Source organism: Podarcis tiliguerta (assembly GCF_965153285.1).
Source record: "Podarcis tiliguerta genome assembly, chromosome: 10".
NCBI classification, from domain to species: Eukaryota; Metazoa; Chordata; class Lepidosauria; order Squamata; family Lacertidae; genus Podarcis; species Podarcis tiliguerta.
In genome coordinates, this window is record NC_139543.1 from 9,940,208 (window position 1) to 9,955,815 (window position 15,608).

Here is a 15,608-nt window from a genome sequence, read left to right on the forward strand (position 1 = left end):
TGAGAGGGGAGATCATTCTATCAGACCAGTAGAAATGCTTATACTTACAGGACAATTTCTTTAGTGCTATATTGAATACAATGTAATCACCATAACAAGCAAAACACTTTAAAGAATTTGTAATATTAACTTTATTTTATGGCTATAAACAGTGATCATAGTGTGTCTTTTTCAAAGTTCAGCTGTTTGACTACAGTCCAGTCGAAAAAAACCATAGCTACAGAAAACATTATTAATATCATACAATTTTTAATGGTGTCTTTTATCACGAATTGAGATTTTGGGGACTTAATGCTAAACTGTAGTTTATCATTGCATGAATGAGTCTCAGCAGGAACCGGGCTCACACTATCCCTTCTTCCCCCCTCTGACACAACTATGTGGAAGAGATTGGATGTTTCCATGTTTAAGCTAACTAGAGTTCCTGATTAAGATCCAAATTTGGGAAACTTTGGTTAGTTTTAAACAAGCCAGGATCAAACTCTGGTTTATGATCTGGTTGGTTCTCAAACCATAGTTTGAATCGGCCTTCCTTGCATTTGAACTGATAGGAGTGATAGAAAAACTGGACAGACCTCTATATTCTGTGAAAAGCGGGATGTGAATAAGAAACCACTCAATCCGGACAAGCCAGATCCACTAATAATTAGGAATTCAGCGGCCTGAGGAAGTGGTACACAGCCTTTTCTAGATGAGGTTGGCACTTCCTCTTAAAGAGCAGGTTTGTAGTTCAGAAGTACTGTTAAGTTTGGCTGTTAATGCTGAATGTTCACATTTCTTCTGGGGGAGAAAGCTCTTGTGTGCCAGCTACAGGTTTATTACCGTGATCTATGTTCTTGTAAGATCCAGGGTAAATGATCTGCAGTGCATTAGGCTCAAAACTGTTTGGCTGCTGGTCCCTTATTTTCAAGGCTGCTGGTCCCTTATTTTCAAATCTGTAAGTTGACAGCTATGGTTTTCCCTTGTATGTCATACATTGCTTGAAGACTTTATCTACCCACTTTATTTCTTTACTCAGCAAGATATTGTCTACCATAAAACTTTTATTGTTGTCATCCTCCTGCCTTGAGACCTTGTGAAGGGTGGGTAAGGAATATAATTAAATAAAGAAACTGATTGGGAAGGGAAGCTGATAAGAGCCGAGGAGGGTCTGGTTTTGATTATATCTTCCCCATGGGATGAAGGTGAAAAAAAATAAGAGTATTTAAATTGGGAAGAGGTAGAATTTAGCATTGACATATGCTAGAGATTTAGAGGGGCTAGAGTGCTATAGGCTAAAGTTCAAGTACCAAGGACACTTGGTGAAAGATACTACAGTATATATAAGTGTTTATTTGCTAATGCTAGAAGCTGCTGAGCCAAGATAGATGAACTGGAGTGCTTGGTCTGAGAGGACAACGTAGATATGATGGGCATAACATAAGCCTGATGGAATATATTAATTATACTTGATCCTCTAGAGACACACAACAAAAGTAAAATAGCTGGTGTCTGTTTTTAAAATGTGAGGCTAGCACACAGACAGCCCCAGTAGCAGAATATTAAGTCCCATCATTAGGCAGATTAATGAAGCACAGGAATAGGCTATTAAACCTTATTTATTCTGTTTGTTCAGCTGCATAAGGCAGCTGACCCCCTTTAACCCCTTTTTCAATAAATACACCACAGACTGCAAAGTAAGTTTGAAATGCTTTACTTACAGTTTCTTCGTCTCAGACATGCATTTTCCTTACACAGCAGCAATAAAATAATGCATGTAAAACACTCTTAGTAGAAATACAGCAATTATAGCTTCAGAGCCTGGAACAGGGGTCAGCAAACTTTTTCAGTAGGGAGCCGGTCCACTGTCCCTCAGATCTTGTGGGGGGCCGGACTATATTTTTTTGGGGGGGGGGAATGAACAAATTCCTATGCTCCACAAGTAACCCAGAGATGCATTTTAAATAAAAGCACACATTCTACTCATGTAAAAACACGCTGATTCCCGTATCGTCCACGGGCCAGATTGAGAAGGCGATTGGGCCAGATCTGGCCCCCGGGCCTTAGTTTGCCTACCCATGGCCTGGAAAGTACCAGGCTCGTCTGTCTCCATGGCTTGCTGTAAAAGTGGTGGGGGGCACTGGAAACAGGCTTCACTTCCTCCCTCTCAAGAGAAGAGGAGGCATGACTTTACTGAGCCTATTCTAGCAGTAACAACTCAGTGGTCCTTAACTCATTCACATAAAGGTAAAAAGGTAAAGGGACCGTGACCATTAGGTCCAGTCGTGGCCGACTCTGGGGTTGCGGCGCTCCTCTCGCTTTATTGGCCAAGGGAGCCGGTGTACAGCTTCCGGGTCATGTGGCCGTTTACCTTCCCGCCGGAGCAGTACCTATTTATCTACTTGCACTTTGAAGTGCTTTTGAACTGCTAGGTTGGCAGGAGCAGGGACCGAGCAACGGGAGCTCACCCAGTCGCGAGGAATCGAACCACAGACCTTCTGATCGGCAAGTCCTAGGCTCTGTGGTTTAACCAACAGCACCACCCGCGTCCCTACTCATTCACATACTAACTAGCAAATATGTATTGTTAGGTTTGTTTGATAAAATCTCCTACACAGAAGAGGAAACTTCCTAAAAATGAGGCTGTGGAAGTTGAAAGCCAAAGTCAAGAGGGTCTAATCTCTCCAAAATACTTGGGGTTGTTTAAAATCCCAATATTAGAAGCTCAGCTAGACTGTATACAACAGATCAGGAAAGGAACCACCAGGACCAAGAAAAACGTCTTGTCCAAATGAGAGAAACAGAACACAGACTTTGATAAAAGAAATACAAACAAACAATAAGGTATGCTAAAAAAGAATTTGAGGAACATATTGCTAAAAGCATGAAAACAACACCAACTTTAAAAAATAATAATAATAATCAGGAGACCCGCTAGGGAGGTGGCTGGATGTTTGAATGGCAACTGAGTCAAAGGTATGCTAAAGGAGGAAAATAAGATTTGCAGAGAAGCTTTGTGTTTCCGGGTCTCATTCGCAAAGTAAAAACTGACAAATAACCTGGTCCTGATGGCAAGAACTCAGATGTGACATTTCTAATCTTATATCAAAAATATGTAACTTGCCTCTAAGATTAGCCTCTGTACTGAGGTCTGGAAAGTGACCTGTGTAATGCCACTTTTTAAAAAAGGATCTGGGGGTGAGGAGGATCTAAGAAATGACAGATTGCTTAGTTCCAGGAAAAACTGGTGGAAAACATTGTTGAAGATAATATTACAAAGCATTTTGCTGAGCAGAATCAGAATTGCTTCTGCAAAAGAAAGGACTTATCCGCACTTGCGTGTTGCCCTGCTCTTTCCAGGCAGAGGTCTGTGCTTTAATTCTCCATGTCTGAGCCATTTTGTTTTTGGTTTTTGTGCTGAGCTTTCCCCATAAAAACCAGCCCTATAAAGTTGAATAATAGCAAACGCCAATTTCGGTTTTCCACAGATTGATGTTTGCTCCAATTGAACTTTAAAGAGCAGGTTTTAGCAGGGAAAGTTCCAGAGCAACAAAAAAAGGGGGGTATAGACATGGAGCTTTAAATTGCATACCATGTCTGGAAAGAGCAGAGAAAAGATAATTTTGGATAAGCCCTTAGTTCTTTCTTACTAACCTCTTAGCATTCTTTGAGAGTGCCAATTAGTACAGCATATAGATGGTGATCCAGTTGACAATGTGTACTCTGAATACCAGAAAATGTTTGATAAAGTCCCTCACCAGACTCTTGAGTGAGCTTGTCAGTCATGGGATAAGAGGAGAGACACTCTTATGGAACTGGCTAAGAAACAAGAAGCAGGGAGGAAGAAAAAAATACTCAGCTATTCCAGCTGAGGGATATGGAAAATGGAGTCTCCCAGGTACAGTGGTACCTCTAGTTGCGGACTCAATCCGTTCTGGGGTGCCGTTTGCACCCTGAAAAGTCCGCACTAGAGCGCCACTTCTGCACATGCGCGAAGCATGCAGATCATTTCTGTGCATGCGCGCACAGTGAACCCAGAAGTAAACACTTCTGGGTTTGCGACGTTCGTAACCCGAAAAGACGCAACATGAAGCAGACGCAACACAAGGTATGACTCTATTGGTATTGAGACCCGTGCTTTTTATCTTGTTCATAAACAATCTAGAGTTGGCACTGAGAAGTGAGGTACGCATGTTTGCTGATAGTGCCAAATTATTCAGGGTGGTTAAAACAAAAAGGGTTTGGGAGGAGCTCCAAAAGGATTTCTCCAACCTGAGAGGAGGGTCAGTAAAATGGCAAATGTAATTCTATTTAAGGAGGTATGAAGTGATTGATGCACATTGGGACACCTCTCTCAATTTCACATATACATTCATAGGGTCTGAACTGGCAGTGGCTGACTGGGAACGAAACCTTGGGATCATAGTGGATAGTTTGATGAATATGCTGATCCTAGTATGAGGGAGCTGTGAAAAAAGCAAATTACCTACATGCTAGGGATCACTAGGGAGGGGATTGAGAATGGAACTGCCAATATCACAATGCCGTTATACAACTATGGTGTGACTACTACACCATCTATGGTGTGAATACTGCATATAGTTCTGTTTGCTTACCCTTTGGTTGCAAAAGGGCAACCAATGCTCCAAGGGTTTGGAATATTGCTGCTGTGAGGAGAGGTTGGGATCAACATTTGAGGCATTTCAATTTAGGGAAAAGACAGGTAAGTGGGGACATGTTAAAAGGTAAAGGACCCCTGACAGTTAAGTCCAGTCGCGAACGACTCGGGTTGTGGCACTCATCTTGCTTTACTTGCCGAGGGAGCCGACGTTTGTCTGCAGTTTTTCCAGATCATGTGGCCAGCATAACTAAGCTGCTTCTGGCGAAACCAGAGCAGCGCACGGAAACGCCATTTATTTTCCCGCCAGAGCGGTACCTATTTATCTACTTGCACTTTGATGTGGTTTTGAACTGCTAGGTTGGCAGGAGCTGGGACCAAGCAACAGGAGCTCACCCCTTCACTGGGATTCAAACCGCCGACCTTTCGATCGACAAGACCTAGGCTGAGTGTTTAAGACCACAGCGCTACCCGCGTCCAGAGGGGGACATGTTAGAAGTATATAAAATCATGCATAGTGTGGATTAAATGGACAGAGTGAAGTTTCTCTCTCATAAAACTAGAACTTGGGGAAGTCCAGTGAAATTGAAAGCTAGAAGATTCAGGGCAGGTGAAGTCCTTATTCACACAGAGCATAGTGAAATTAAGAAATTTATTCCCACAAGATGACGTGATAGACCCCCACTTGGATATCTTTAAAAGAGGATTAGACAAACGGCTGTTGTGAAGGACAGACCCTGGGTCCGCCTCCTGAGTGGAGTTTCAGCCAATCAGGAAAGTAGGCAGTTAGAACCTCACAGTTAGAACTGTTAGGTCATAACCGTCGGCAGGAGCCCAGATAGGGCTTGTCTATCAGAAGCCCAATCTGGGCTCCTGCCCTTTCTTGTAAAGATCCTAGAAGGGGCTGGGGTTTTTTTTCTCCTAGAATAAGAGCAATTTGCATTCCTTTCTAGGAGGAATGAGTCTATTTAGAGCAGTGGTGTAGCGTGGTAGTGGGGCCGTGGGCGGGGCACAGCGCCATAGTGACCTCTGCCCACTGCAGCAGTTGGGGGGGGCATGTCCTGCCCCGTCCTGAGCTGTTGTGTCCTTCTCATCACCCTCCAGCTTGGGGGTGGCTGAGAAGGATGCAACAGGCATGGGCCCTAGCCCTTCAAGCCCAGCTACTTTTGCGAGCTACGCTGCTTGGAGGGAGGGTGTCATGAGCTGTGGTGTCCTCCTTGTGGTGTCCTCCAGCTGGGGGGAGACAGAAGGACACAACAGGCAGGCGCCCCGGGTCCTGTGAGCATGCCTGTTGCACCCTTCTCAGCTGGAGGGCGTCGTGGAAAGGACCCAACAGCTCACGGTGCCCTCCCTGCAAGCAGCGCAGCTCGCAAAAGCAGTTCTGGGCTCGCAGGGGCCGGGGCCCGTGCCTGTTGCATTCTTCTCAGCCACCCCCCAAGCTGGAGGCCGATGAGAAGGACGCAGCAGCTCAGGACGGGGCAGGGCACGCCCCCCCCCAACTGCTGCAGTGGGCAGAGGTCACTATGGCGCTGTGCCCCGCCCACAGCCCCACTACCATGCTACACCACTGCTCTAAATAGACTAATTCCTCCTAGGATGGAAATTGCTCTTATTCTAGGAATAAAAAGCTCCCGGCCCCCACGGTGTGCCCTGATGCGGGTGTGCTGCTGATGTTGTCTGCCCCGGGCACAGGCAGGCAATGCTCTGCCTCTGATTCAGGGACAGGTTTAAGGTAAGAATTTTAAGGAAGTTCTTCACTATCTCTGTAAAGAGTGTTTGTCTGAAACAGTGTTGGTACTTTATTAGAGTAACTATTAAGCTATACCTTTCATTGAAGGGTAATGTTCTAGCTTTCCCCCCAAATGTGCCTCATTCTTACTTTGATCCTCTGGGTAACGGATAATCGTTAACATGGTTTTCCTTGTCATAGCTTGCTGCTGGCTACTATTAAGAAGTGATGCCCCATGCAGATAATAATAGACCTCTCAAGTGTTCTGACGGGGAGACTCTTAAGTTTTAAAACCACCCCAAACTTGGATCATATTTATTGATGGAAGTTGCTACAGCTGTCAGTGGTCCTAGCGATGATGACTGATGTGCCTCCACTGTCAGAGGCAGGTGTTGTACTCAGTTTCTGCTTGTGCGTTTTTCATAGGCATCTGGTTGGCCACTGTGAGAACAGGAAGCTGCACTAGATGGTCTGCTCCAGCAGGGCTTTTCTTATGGTCTTACAGTTTGCTAGTTTGAATGTAGCTGCAAGCTACGGTTTGTGCTATACAGTGGTACCTTGGTTTATAACCTAATCCTGTCTGGAAGTCCGTTCTTAAACCAAAGCATTGTCAAACCCAAGGCGTGCTTTCCCATAGCAGCGGGGGACTCAGTTTACAAATGGAACATACTCAACAGGAAGCGAAACATGTTCTGCTTCCAAGGCAAAGTTCACAAACCAAAACACCTACTTCCGGGTTTGCAGTGTTCTTCATCCAAGTTGTTCGTAAACTAAGCCAGGCATCCTCAAAACTCGGCCCTCCAGCTGTTTTGGGACTACAATTCCCATCATCCCTGACCACTGGTCCTGTTTAGCTAGGGATGATGGGAGTTGTAGTCCCACAACAGTCCCAAGAACAGCCTGAACTAAGCTGTTCTTAAACCAAGGTACCCCTGTATTGTATTGCTGAGGTTGAAGGCAGTGTGTGAACATGAAGAACAGTAAAAAAATAATCTTTGGTTCAGGGCAACTGGCAGTTCCTCAGCCAGTACAGAAGCTAGTTGGACTGATGAAGCACTCTCGTTTGTTGGCCTCAATATACATGGCAACGAAGGCGGAGATCACTTCCTTTAATAATCTCTTCCAATATGACTCTTTCTGTTTAAGATCTTTAGTAGTGATTTTAAAAAAACAGAACGGTAACATGATTTTTTCTTTCATGAATAGGAACCTTTTGGATCGAGACACATTTTCAAAATCTGATCCAAGTAAGTATAACATTCATTTGTTAATTTCCCATTCACCTCTCACAATGTTTTCTTTTAGATTAAAATAAATTATGCAAGGGACTGGATGAAAGGTTAATTAGCCAGTAATCCTTACTGATAATTTTTGGTACTGGTTCTATCAGTTCCCTGGTACTATAAAGCCAGGGCTGCAATGAAGCCAACCTTGCATCCTTCTGATATGGTTTTTCCTTTACCACTAACACCGAATAATTCTTTTGAGTGATGGATGCATAAATAAAAGCTAAATATTTGCTAAATGAGAAGTTTAAAATAGTTTTTGTTTGGAAGATGAAGGAAAATAATGAACATTTAAAGAAAGCCTTGTTCTCTTCATTGCTAGTAGACGTGCATATGCACTTTCCTTGGGCATGGTAAACAAACTAGAAGAGCCAACCTTTAATAGCAGAATATTAAATGTCAGAAGACAAGGAGATATTTCCTCCATTGTTCTTAAACAGTTTCCCAGTTAGGAGGATGTTGGTGAAAGAAGTGTCTTAAAAAAAAAAAAAGTTTTGTAACTTCAGCTGATAATATTCTGTAGCTGTTAAACTTGAAACAGGTTTCCTTCTACTTATGGTTTGTTAGATCTGATGTATATGGTTAGGAATAACAGCTAGACTGTATGACATAGTATTCAAGTAAGACAGTGTTTGAATGCTGGATCTTATTGTGAAGTTTCATTAAACATGAAGCATGATCTCAGATGGCTTATAACTCCTAAATGGACTCGGATGTCTTATGTAATATTTTAACGTTTGCTTAATATCTGTAGCATTATAGCTTTGAGTATTAGTTGTAATGGAAAAGTTAAACAGAATATATGAATTTGATCACATTCTTCTTTTTCGTCCCCACAGTCTGTGTTTTGTATACCCAAGCTATGGGAAATAAGGAATGGAGAGAGGTAAAGCTTTTTGCTGTTGCATTTATATGTGTATATATATGCAATATATATATATTGTTGCATGCCACCCCAATCTCAGAGCAGTGCGAGATTACTAGTAACCCTAGTAATCTTACCCAGGGTTCATGCTTGCTTTGGAATGAGATACAGAAGAGACTGTGGTTCCATTATGATGTATGGTTCCATTATGATGTATGGTTCCATTATGATGTATGGTTTATTTACATATCTATACAACCTGAGCCTGCAATGGAGGGATCACAGCATTAACACCCCAAGAGGGCCTTACTTCCTCCGTAGTGACAGCCTTGAACTCAAACAGAAATTGAACATTGCTCTGTCTGGCTTCCCAACTTCTAGCTCAGGGGCCAGCAGAATTTTTCAGCAGGGGGCCGGGCCACTGTCCCTCAGACCTTGTAGGGGGCCAGACAATATTTGGTTTTTTTGGGGGGGGGGAATGAATGAATTCCTATGCCCCACAAATAACCCAGAGATGCATTTTAAATAAAAGCACACATTCTGCTCATGTAAAAACACCAGGCAGGCTCCACAAATAACCCAGTGATGCATTTTAAATAAAAGGACACATTCTACTCATGTAAAAACATGCTGATTCCCAGATCGTTTGCGGGCCAGATTTAGAAGGCGATTGAGCTGTATCTGGCCCCTGGGCCTTAGTTTGCCTACCCATGTTCTAGCTCATATCACTCAACTCTCAATTCTGCCCTTTGTCTTTCTAACTCCCAGGCAGTTCAGGGAGGGGGCCCACCCATTTGCCCTTTGGTGCCTTGGTTCCCTTCATAGCATAGGCTATCACATTACCAGGAAGCTAGCCTGGCTATTCCAGGAATTAGAAGGTGGGCTAGGCATACCCCCCCCCCAAATCCTCACAATATATAGCAGTGCTTTTTTGTACTGGTAGAAGGAAAAGCTTGTAGCTTAGTTTCAATAAAAAGTGATAGCTCCAGGTTGTTAATATAGAGACTTGGGATCACATTTTTTTAAGAGCAATGCATACTGAGCTCATTCACACATCACACAGTAACGTAAGTAATGATTTAACATGAATGTGCTTAACTCACCTGTTTTGCTCTTCTCTGATAATATGTGGGGGGAACAAACCATGATTCTTGACATTAGTATTAAATCCAGTGCAGAGATTGTGGATACAGACTAACTATGATCTGTAGAGAGGAATTGTTCTTGGCTTAATTTGGTTTGTTTCTTAGACATTCTAGTAGGGAGGAGCAAAGCAGGTGAGATTGGTATGTATGGATTACCTTGATGTGTGAATGAAGGTACTCTGTTCCCAATCCTTGTTATACTACCATAATATAAGTTTTCTTCTTGCAAGTCATGTTTATTTACTCTGAACTAAGACCCATTGACTGCAGCACAAGTAAATATGTTCAGGTACAAATGTGTATCATTGTATTTTCTTTTTCAACGTATTCATGGTTTCCAAGGGTAAAGCCTCAATTGTAAAATTCATCAAGATGCCTGAAGGTATTATTTCAAAGCCTTCCAATTTGGAGTTCCAGAAATATTAGCATCAGCTGTAAATTTATTCATTGGCTATATTTCTTGGGTTCCCATTGATCCACCTAAGAGCTTGGATTTGCAGCATCTCTGGCAATGACTTAGATTAATTACATTTTCTGTACTGGCTGAAAAAGCCAGTCCTGGATTGGCAGGACCTGTCAATGGATAGTGGATCTATAGATGCAGGGAGGTAACATCTGACACTCTGCTTCCATTTGCTTTGTGGCGCTTTTTATTTATTTATTTAGAGCACTTGTATGCTCTACCAAAAAGCCAAAAAGTCTCCCGGAGCGGCTTACAAGAAAGCTAAACAAGACACTCCCTAGACACTCTGCAGGTTTACATTCAAATAAATAAATAAAAATACAACACACGAGGGGAAAGGAACAAAGCTCAAAGCTGAGGCTCCAGTTTCTAGACAGTTGTTCCTATATTGACCAGCTGGCATAGTTCAGAAGCAGGAGGTATTGTATCCCCGTCCGAGTCCCATTGCCAAGCAAGCAAGGGCTAAGAGTCTCTAAGGAACACTTGTCTGAGAGCAGAATCCACATACAAAGTCAGACAGTTAGAGGTCAGGGAATCCAGATGACCACAGAGCCAAGGGTCCAGTCTAGGGATCCAGATAGCAAGCAGCAAGATAGAGCCAGGAACCACAAGTATTGTTTCTGGCATTTGACTGCTGCTGAGAGCTCTGTTTAAGAAGGCCAGAGCCAGCTGGTTCCCATCAGTGCCTTCTCCTCTTGTGTCCTTAAAGGCTGATCATCTGCAGGTAGAGTCACTCCCCCTTCAGACTGCTGTTCAGCAGGCGAAGCTACACTAGGTGCTTGATGGAGCTGGGCCTCAAGCAAAGCAGAGGCAATGAACCCTGTTTCATCTTTCTCCCAATGAGGCAGTCTGATGAAATGACTGCCCCCAGATGACAGTTGAGGGAAAAGAGGCCTGATTTGTAGTCATAGCTTTAAGCACCTGTCTAGAATCTGTGACAATGGATGTTACTATTACTTGCCAGAATCTTTGACAATGGATGTTACTATTACTTGCCAGAGCTTTCTATCCCTTTGATGCTGAATTCCATATTTTGGGAGGCTACGGAAACACGTCTCCTTAAAATGTTGGACTTCATGACTTGTATTGTAGTAGCCTCTTAGTCAACGCCATATCCTTAACCCATACAATATTAGGAATATAGGAAGCTGCCTTAAATAAAGCCAGACAATTGGTCCATCTAGCTTTCTACCCTGATTGACAGCAGCTTCCTAGGGTCTTATACAGGGAACATTCCCATTCGTACATGGAGATGCCGCCAATTGAACTTGGAACCCACTGCATGCAAAGATGCTCGATCACTGAGCTGTAGGCCAGCCCTTCCCTGATGTATTGATTTTAGGTTTTAGTAGATGCTCCCATTTAGATTGTTCCTCATTCTGAGCTTCTTGGTTCTTATGGAGAAGATAAACTGTCCACTTTGAAATCTTCCTTTTAGCAATTTAAGTGTTCTGGGAGATTTAGAAGTTTTGTTTGTGTGCTGTTTAAAAACAAATAAAAGTAAAATGTTGCTAATTGGCACTTTGCTTAGAATCTCAGAGGAAACGATTGCTTAATAGTGTCTGCTAGTTATAACGCCCTGTCCTGCATCAGCTGCCAATTCCAGATTCTGAGCAAATTAGCAGAAATTGTTCTTTCCATCTATTACTAAAGATTTTCCTTAACTGTTCACTTGTTCTGAAGCTTTACATCATGTTTCATGGCTCAAACAATGGTTTAGTTTTTAATTATTTTTATATATAACCTCTGAAAATTTGTATGAGAAATTAATACGATGTATATACCCTGTCTCTGGTAAATTTATAAAATGCAGCGTTTATTGCAATACTTTACTTCAGGATATTGGCTGCATATTTTGGAAAATGGTTTGTCTTTTTGATTTCTGTTTGGCACCTCTTAAGATATTGTAACAAATATTGTATGATGGCTCCTGAGATCTTAAGTAAAATAAATATTGGTGAAAATTACATTCATTGGGTGTTGAATATTCTCAGGCTAGGAGCTGCTTTTAGTCTCTGTCCCTGCCAAATGAAAACCTTATATTTCTTCATTTTCTTTGTCTTGTGTGTGCGTATGTACTTAACATATGTAGTTTTTATTGATATACTTCCCACAACATCTTATTTTACAGTTTGGGAGAACCGAAGTAATTGACAATACTTTGAACCCAGATTTTGTGAGAAAATTTATATTGGATTACTTTTTTGAAGAGAGACAGAACCTGCGATTTGACTTGTAAGTTTATTTATATACTTTGGAGTTTGATTATATTATGACAGTATATCTGATCTACAAGAATAGTTAATGAAGTGGAATTTTAAAACATTTTGACATTAGATTGTATCTTAATGTAGTGGTAAAACATGTTTCCAGTTAATTCACTACAGCAAACTATGTTGTTTCAAATTCAGCTAATGGAACTACAGTTTTCCTTGGTATAATTATTATTTTACACTATGGTTACTAAACCCGGTCAGCTTCGAGGAAACTTTTAGCAACCTTGTTAAAACACTTTTTCCAGATTGCCCATCCACCCGTTAGGCCTCACCAGCACTATAACTGAAGACTTTTGTTGAAGCCTCTGCTTCAGGTTCTGCTGACCTATTTAAGTGCAGGTCTGTTTTTGCTGTTCTTTTTCCTGGAATCTTCCCCTGGCTCTCCTACCAGACATTTCCTGCCTAGCATTCCAAACAGCACATCACTTCTTCTCCATCAGTGCTGTAGAAAGGTTCTCCACTTGTCTCTTCAGCCTAAGGCAAGTGAGTCAGCTATCCCAGCAATCCTCTGGCCACCAAGCCACTCTGCCATCCTTTCAGGTCTTCTTTCTTCCTCCTCGATCTTCTTCCACTTCTGTTGCCTTCTCCTGGCTGTCCATCACAATCGCTAGTCATGGACCCTCCAACCATATAGCCAGCTCCTAGCCATATATACACTTTTTCTGGCCACTCTAGTCCAACCCCAGCCAAATTCAAAACTTGTACCCACCAATCAGAACATGCGGAACTTCTGTTCTTTTGCATACTGAGAGTTCCATCTCCACTCCCACCCCAAGCATTAAGGGTTAAGGTTCTGCATTGACAGCTAAATCGATGTTCACCTGAACAGACATAGAGAGTTCCGCCATCATACACATTACAATGTACATTACAATGCAAATGATGGAAAGATTACACAATACCAGCTAAAACCCAGTTTTAACCAGCAAGATTACTTCATTGTTTTACATGGGTATTTGAGCTTATAAGTAGATTAAAATATTTTGTTCTTTTTCATTTTAGGTATGATGTGGATTCAAAGAGTCCAAATTTATCGAAACATGTAAGTGCTACTTTATTTTCACCTTAAGTGTTTCCATATCTCATGTACACATTTTATGTATTTTAAGCTCTAATTATCCCTGACTGTAATTTCTGCATCTCATTGCTATTTAACTCCTACCTTACAATTTTGTCCTTTATATACATGCCGCTTACGATTTCACTTCATGCATCTCATGAAGTGAGCTTGAGTCCATGAAAGCTTACCGTATATCATACCATCTGTTAGTCTTTAAGATACTACAATGTGCTCTAAATATTTTTGCTGCAGTATACTAACAGAAGTGGACAACATTCAAGACAGTTGTCAATCTTCCCAGGAGTGGACATCAGCACCATTGTTTGTTTCACAACCACCATCAACAGGGTGGCCTCAGGAGGAAGTTAGCTGGTATTCCCAGCCCCTGCTAAACTCAGGAAATTAAAAGTTTGCTCAAATTCTGACCCTTCACTGAACGTAGAGATTATGGGGAGTCTGTTCCCCAATATCCACACCAGTACATGAAGAAAGAAACATTTTCCTCCTGCACTTCTCAAAATTTTTGTTGTTGCAGCTTATCATAGTTAAGATAGTTCTGGATCCAGACAGCGTGACAAGCTTTGGTTCATGAAAAGCAAGGTTCCAAACTTGCCCAGGTTAAGGTGCAATGCTCACTTAAGCATTAATTATGAACCATAATTGATCAGTGTGTCCAAATAAAGCCTTTAATTCTATCTAAATACTGCATTTCTCATACCCATAAGCTTACTAAGTGCAAAGTGGGGATGGGGACTTAGATTTATCATTTTCATAATAATTTTTCAGGACTTCTTGGGACAAGTTTTCTGTACGCTTGGAGAGATTGTTGGATCACAAGGAAGCAGATTAGAAAAGTCAATCATGTAAGTGTATTCTTTCCAAAGAAACTGATGCTAAACTTCCTATATCCTTCCCACTAGCTACTGATCCCGCCTTTGGGTCTGGCAGATCTTTGTGTTCTCTGGTATTCGACAAATAAAAATTCTAGAAGGGAATACTGTCAAGGCATGTCATTTTTTATTCACTGTTGTGTGTTCTGAATCTTTGTGGTGCTGTTTTAAAGTACATTATAGCACTGTCTTCAATTCAGGTGAATTGCTTTTTTATCATTCCATCATTATATAGCTTGAAATTGTAGCCACCATAAAAATCAAGATAATTAGTTCTATCAATAGGAAGTTTGACATGGAAAATCCACTTTTTCGAGGTATCTAACCAAATGACACCGTTTATGAACTTGGCTTGTTTCAACAAACCATAGTTAAGATTAACCACAGTTGGTCTGGTTTCAGAATAGAATGACAAGCTGCAGTCAATCTAACACAGAAGCAAAAGCTTATGATCTCTTCCTTGCAGCCTTATCTAAGAAGCAAACAGTGAGGGGAGCTTGTGAGCTGAAGGCTTATTGTTGGTGATTCTCATGACTTAAAACTGTGGGGTTAACATTCCATCCAAGCAAGACCATCGGCTGCAATCTTTTTTCTTCTTGCCTAAAACATAATTATGTCAAATGCAAAAATATGCATTTACCTACCTCAGTAAAACTCCATTATATAGTCTTGTTACAAGTTCCCATTTTAAATCAGTCACTGAACTAAAGGCACTATTAAAACTCGCATCTATTTGGCAGATTGAAGCTTCCCTGGTGGAACCTGCTTTCCAAAGCAAAAATGGCCATTGGCGGCGCAAGCAGTCTGCAGAAGTGTGTATTTGTAGATGGGGGAAAGGAAGCTCCTGTGTGTGTTTGCATGTGGCTGCATAGTGCTGCATGTGTTTGCATTTCCCTAAAATGACTCTCTGGGAGCGACGCAGCATTGTGACATAGCTTTGTTCCCATTGGGACATTTTATAAGAATTAAGAAAGCTGATTGCATTAAGAATTACAGCTGTGCCACCTCTTGAAGCAGCAGTGAAACTTTTTATAAGAAAGGGAGAAAGAAAATTTAAAACTCCTGCCACTTCATCTTATCGTAACCCTTCCTGCTCCCTATGAAATTAACTAGAAATTTTATCCCCTTCCCCAAAGCCTGTTAAATAAACCTCCACCTGCCACTTCCATGAGAGGTGAATGGCGTTGTGAAAATAGAGGGCATTTCTGGCCCAGCTTTGGGCATGCTCCTTTGCATGGTGGTGTACATATTTGCATAGTGTTTGTGTGCGGCATGCTTTTGCATGTTGCTGCATGTT

The 15,608-nt window shown here is 41.8% G+C and overlaps 1 protein-coding gene across 5 annotated transcripts in view; it reads left to right on the forward strand.

Moving 5' to 3' along the window:
- The window catches only part of CPNE8 (copine 8), a gene marked incomplete at its 5' end in the record, with an annotated part of 57,636 nt that overhangs the window by 9,968 nt on the left and 32,060 nt on the right, over positions 1-15,608 (forward strand). For 2 of the 5 annotated variants that reach the window (XM_083399777.1, XM_083399780.1), the window contains 6 exons: positions 7,533-7,573; positions 8,452-8,498; positions 12,217-12,320; positions 13,364-13,403; positions 14,208-14,284; positions 15,052-15,123. In XM_083399777.1, the coding sequence (XP_083255903.1) occupies positions 7,533-7,573; positions 8,452-8,498; positions 12,217-12,320; positions 13,364-13,403; positions 14,208-14,284; positions 15,052-15,123 (381 nt within the window). Of the gene's footprint in view, positions 1-6,179; positions 6,330-7,532; positions 7,574-8,451; positions 8,499-12,216; positions 12,321-13,363; positions 13,404-14,207; positions 14,285-15,051; positions 15,124-15,608 lie in introns of those variants that run through there. The other 3 variants (XM_083399778.1, XM_083399781.1, XM_083399779.1) reach the window with 2 other exon arrangements.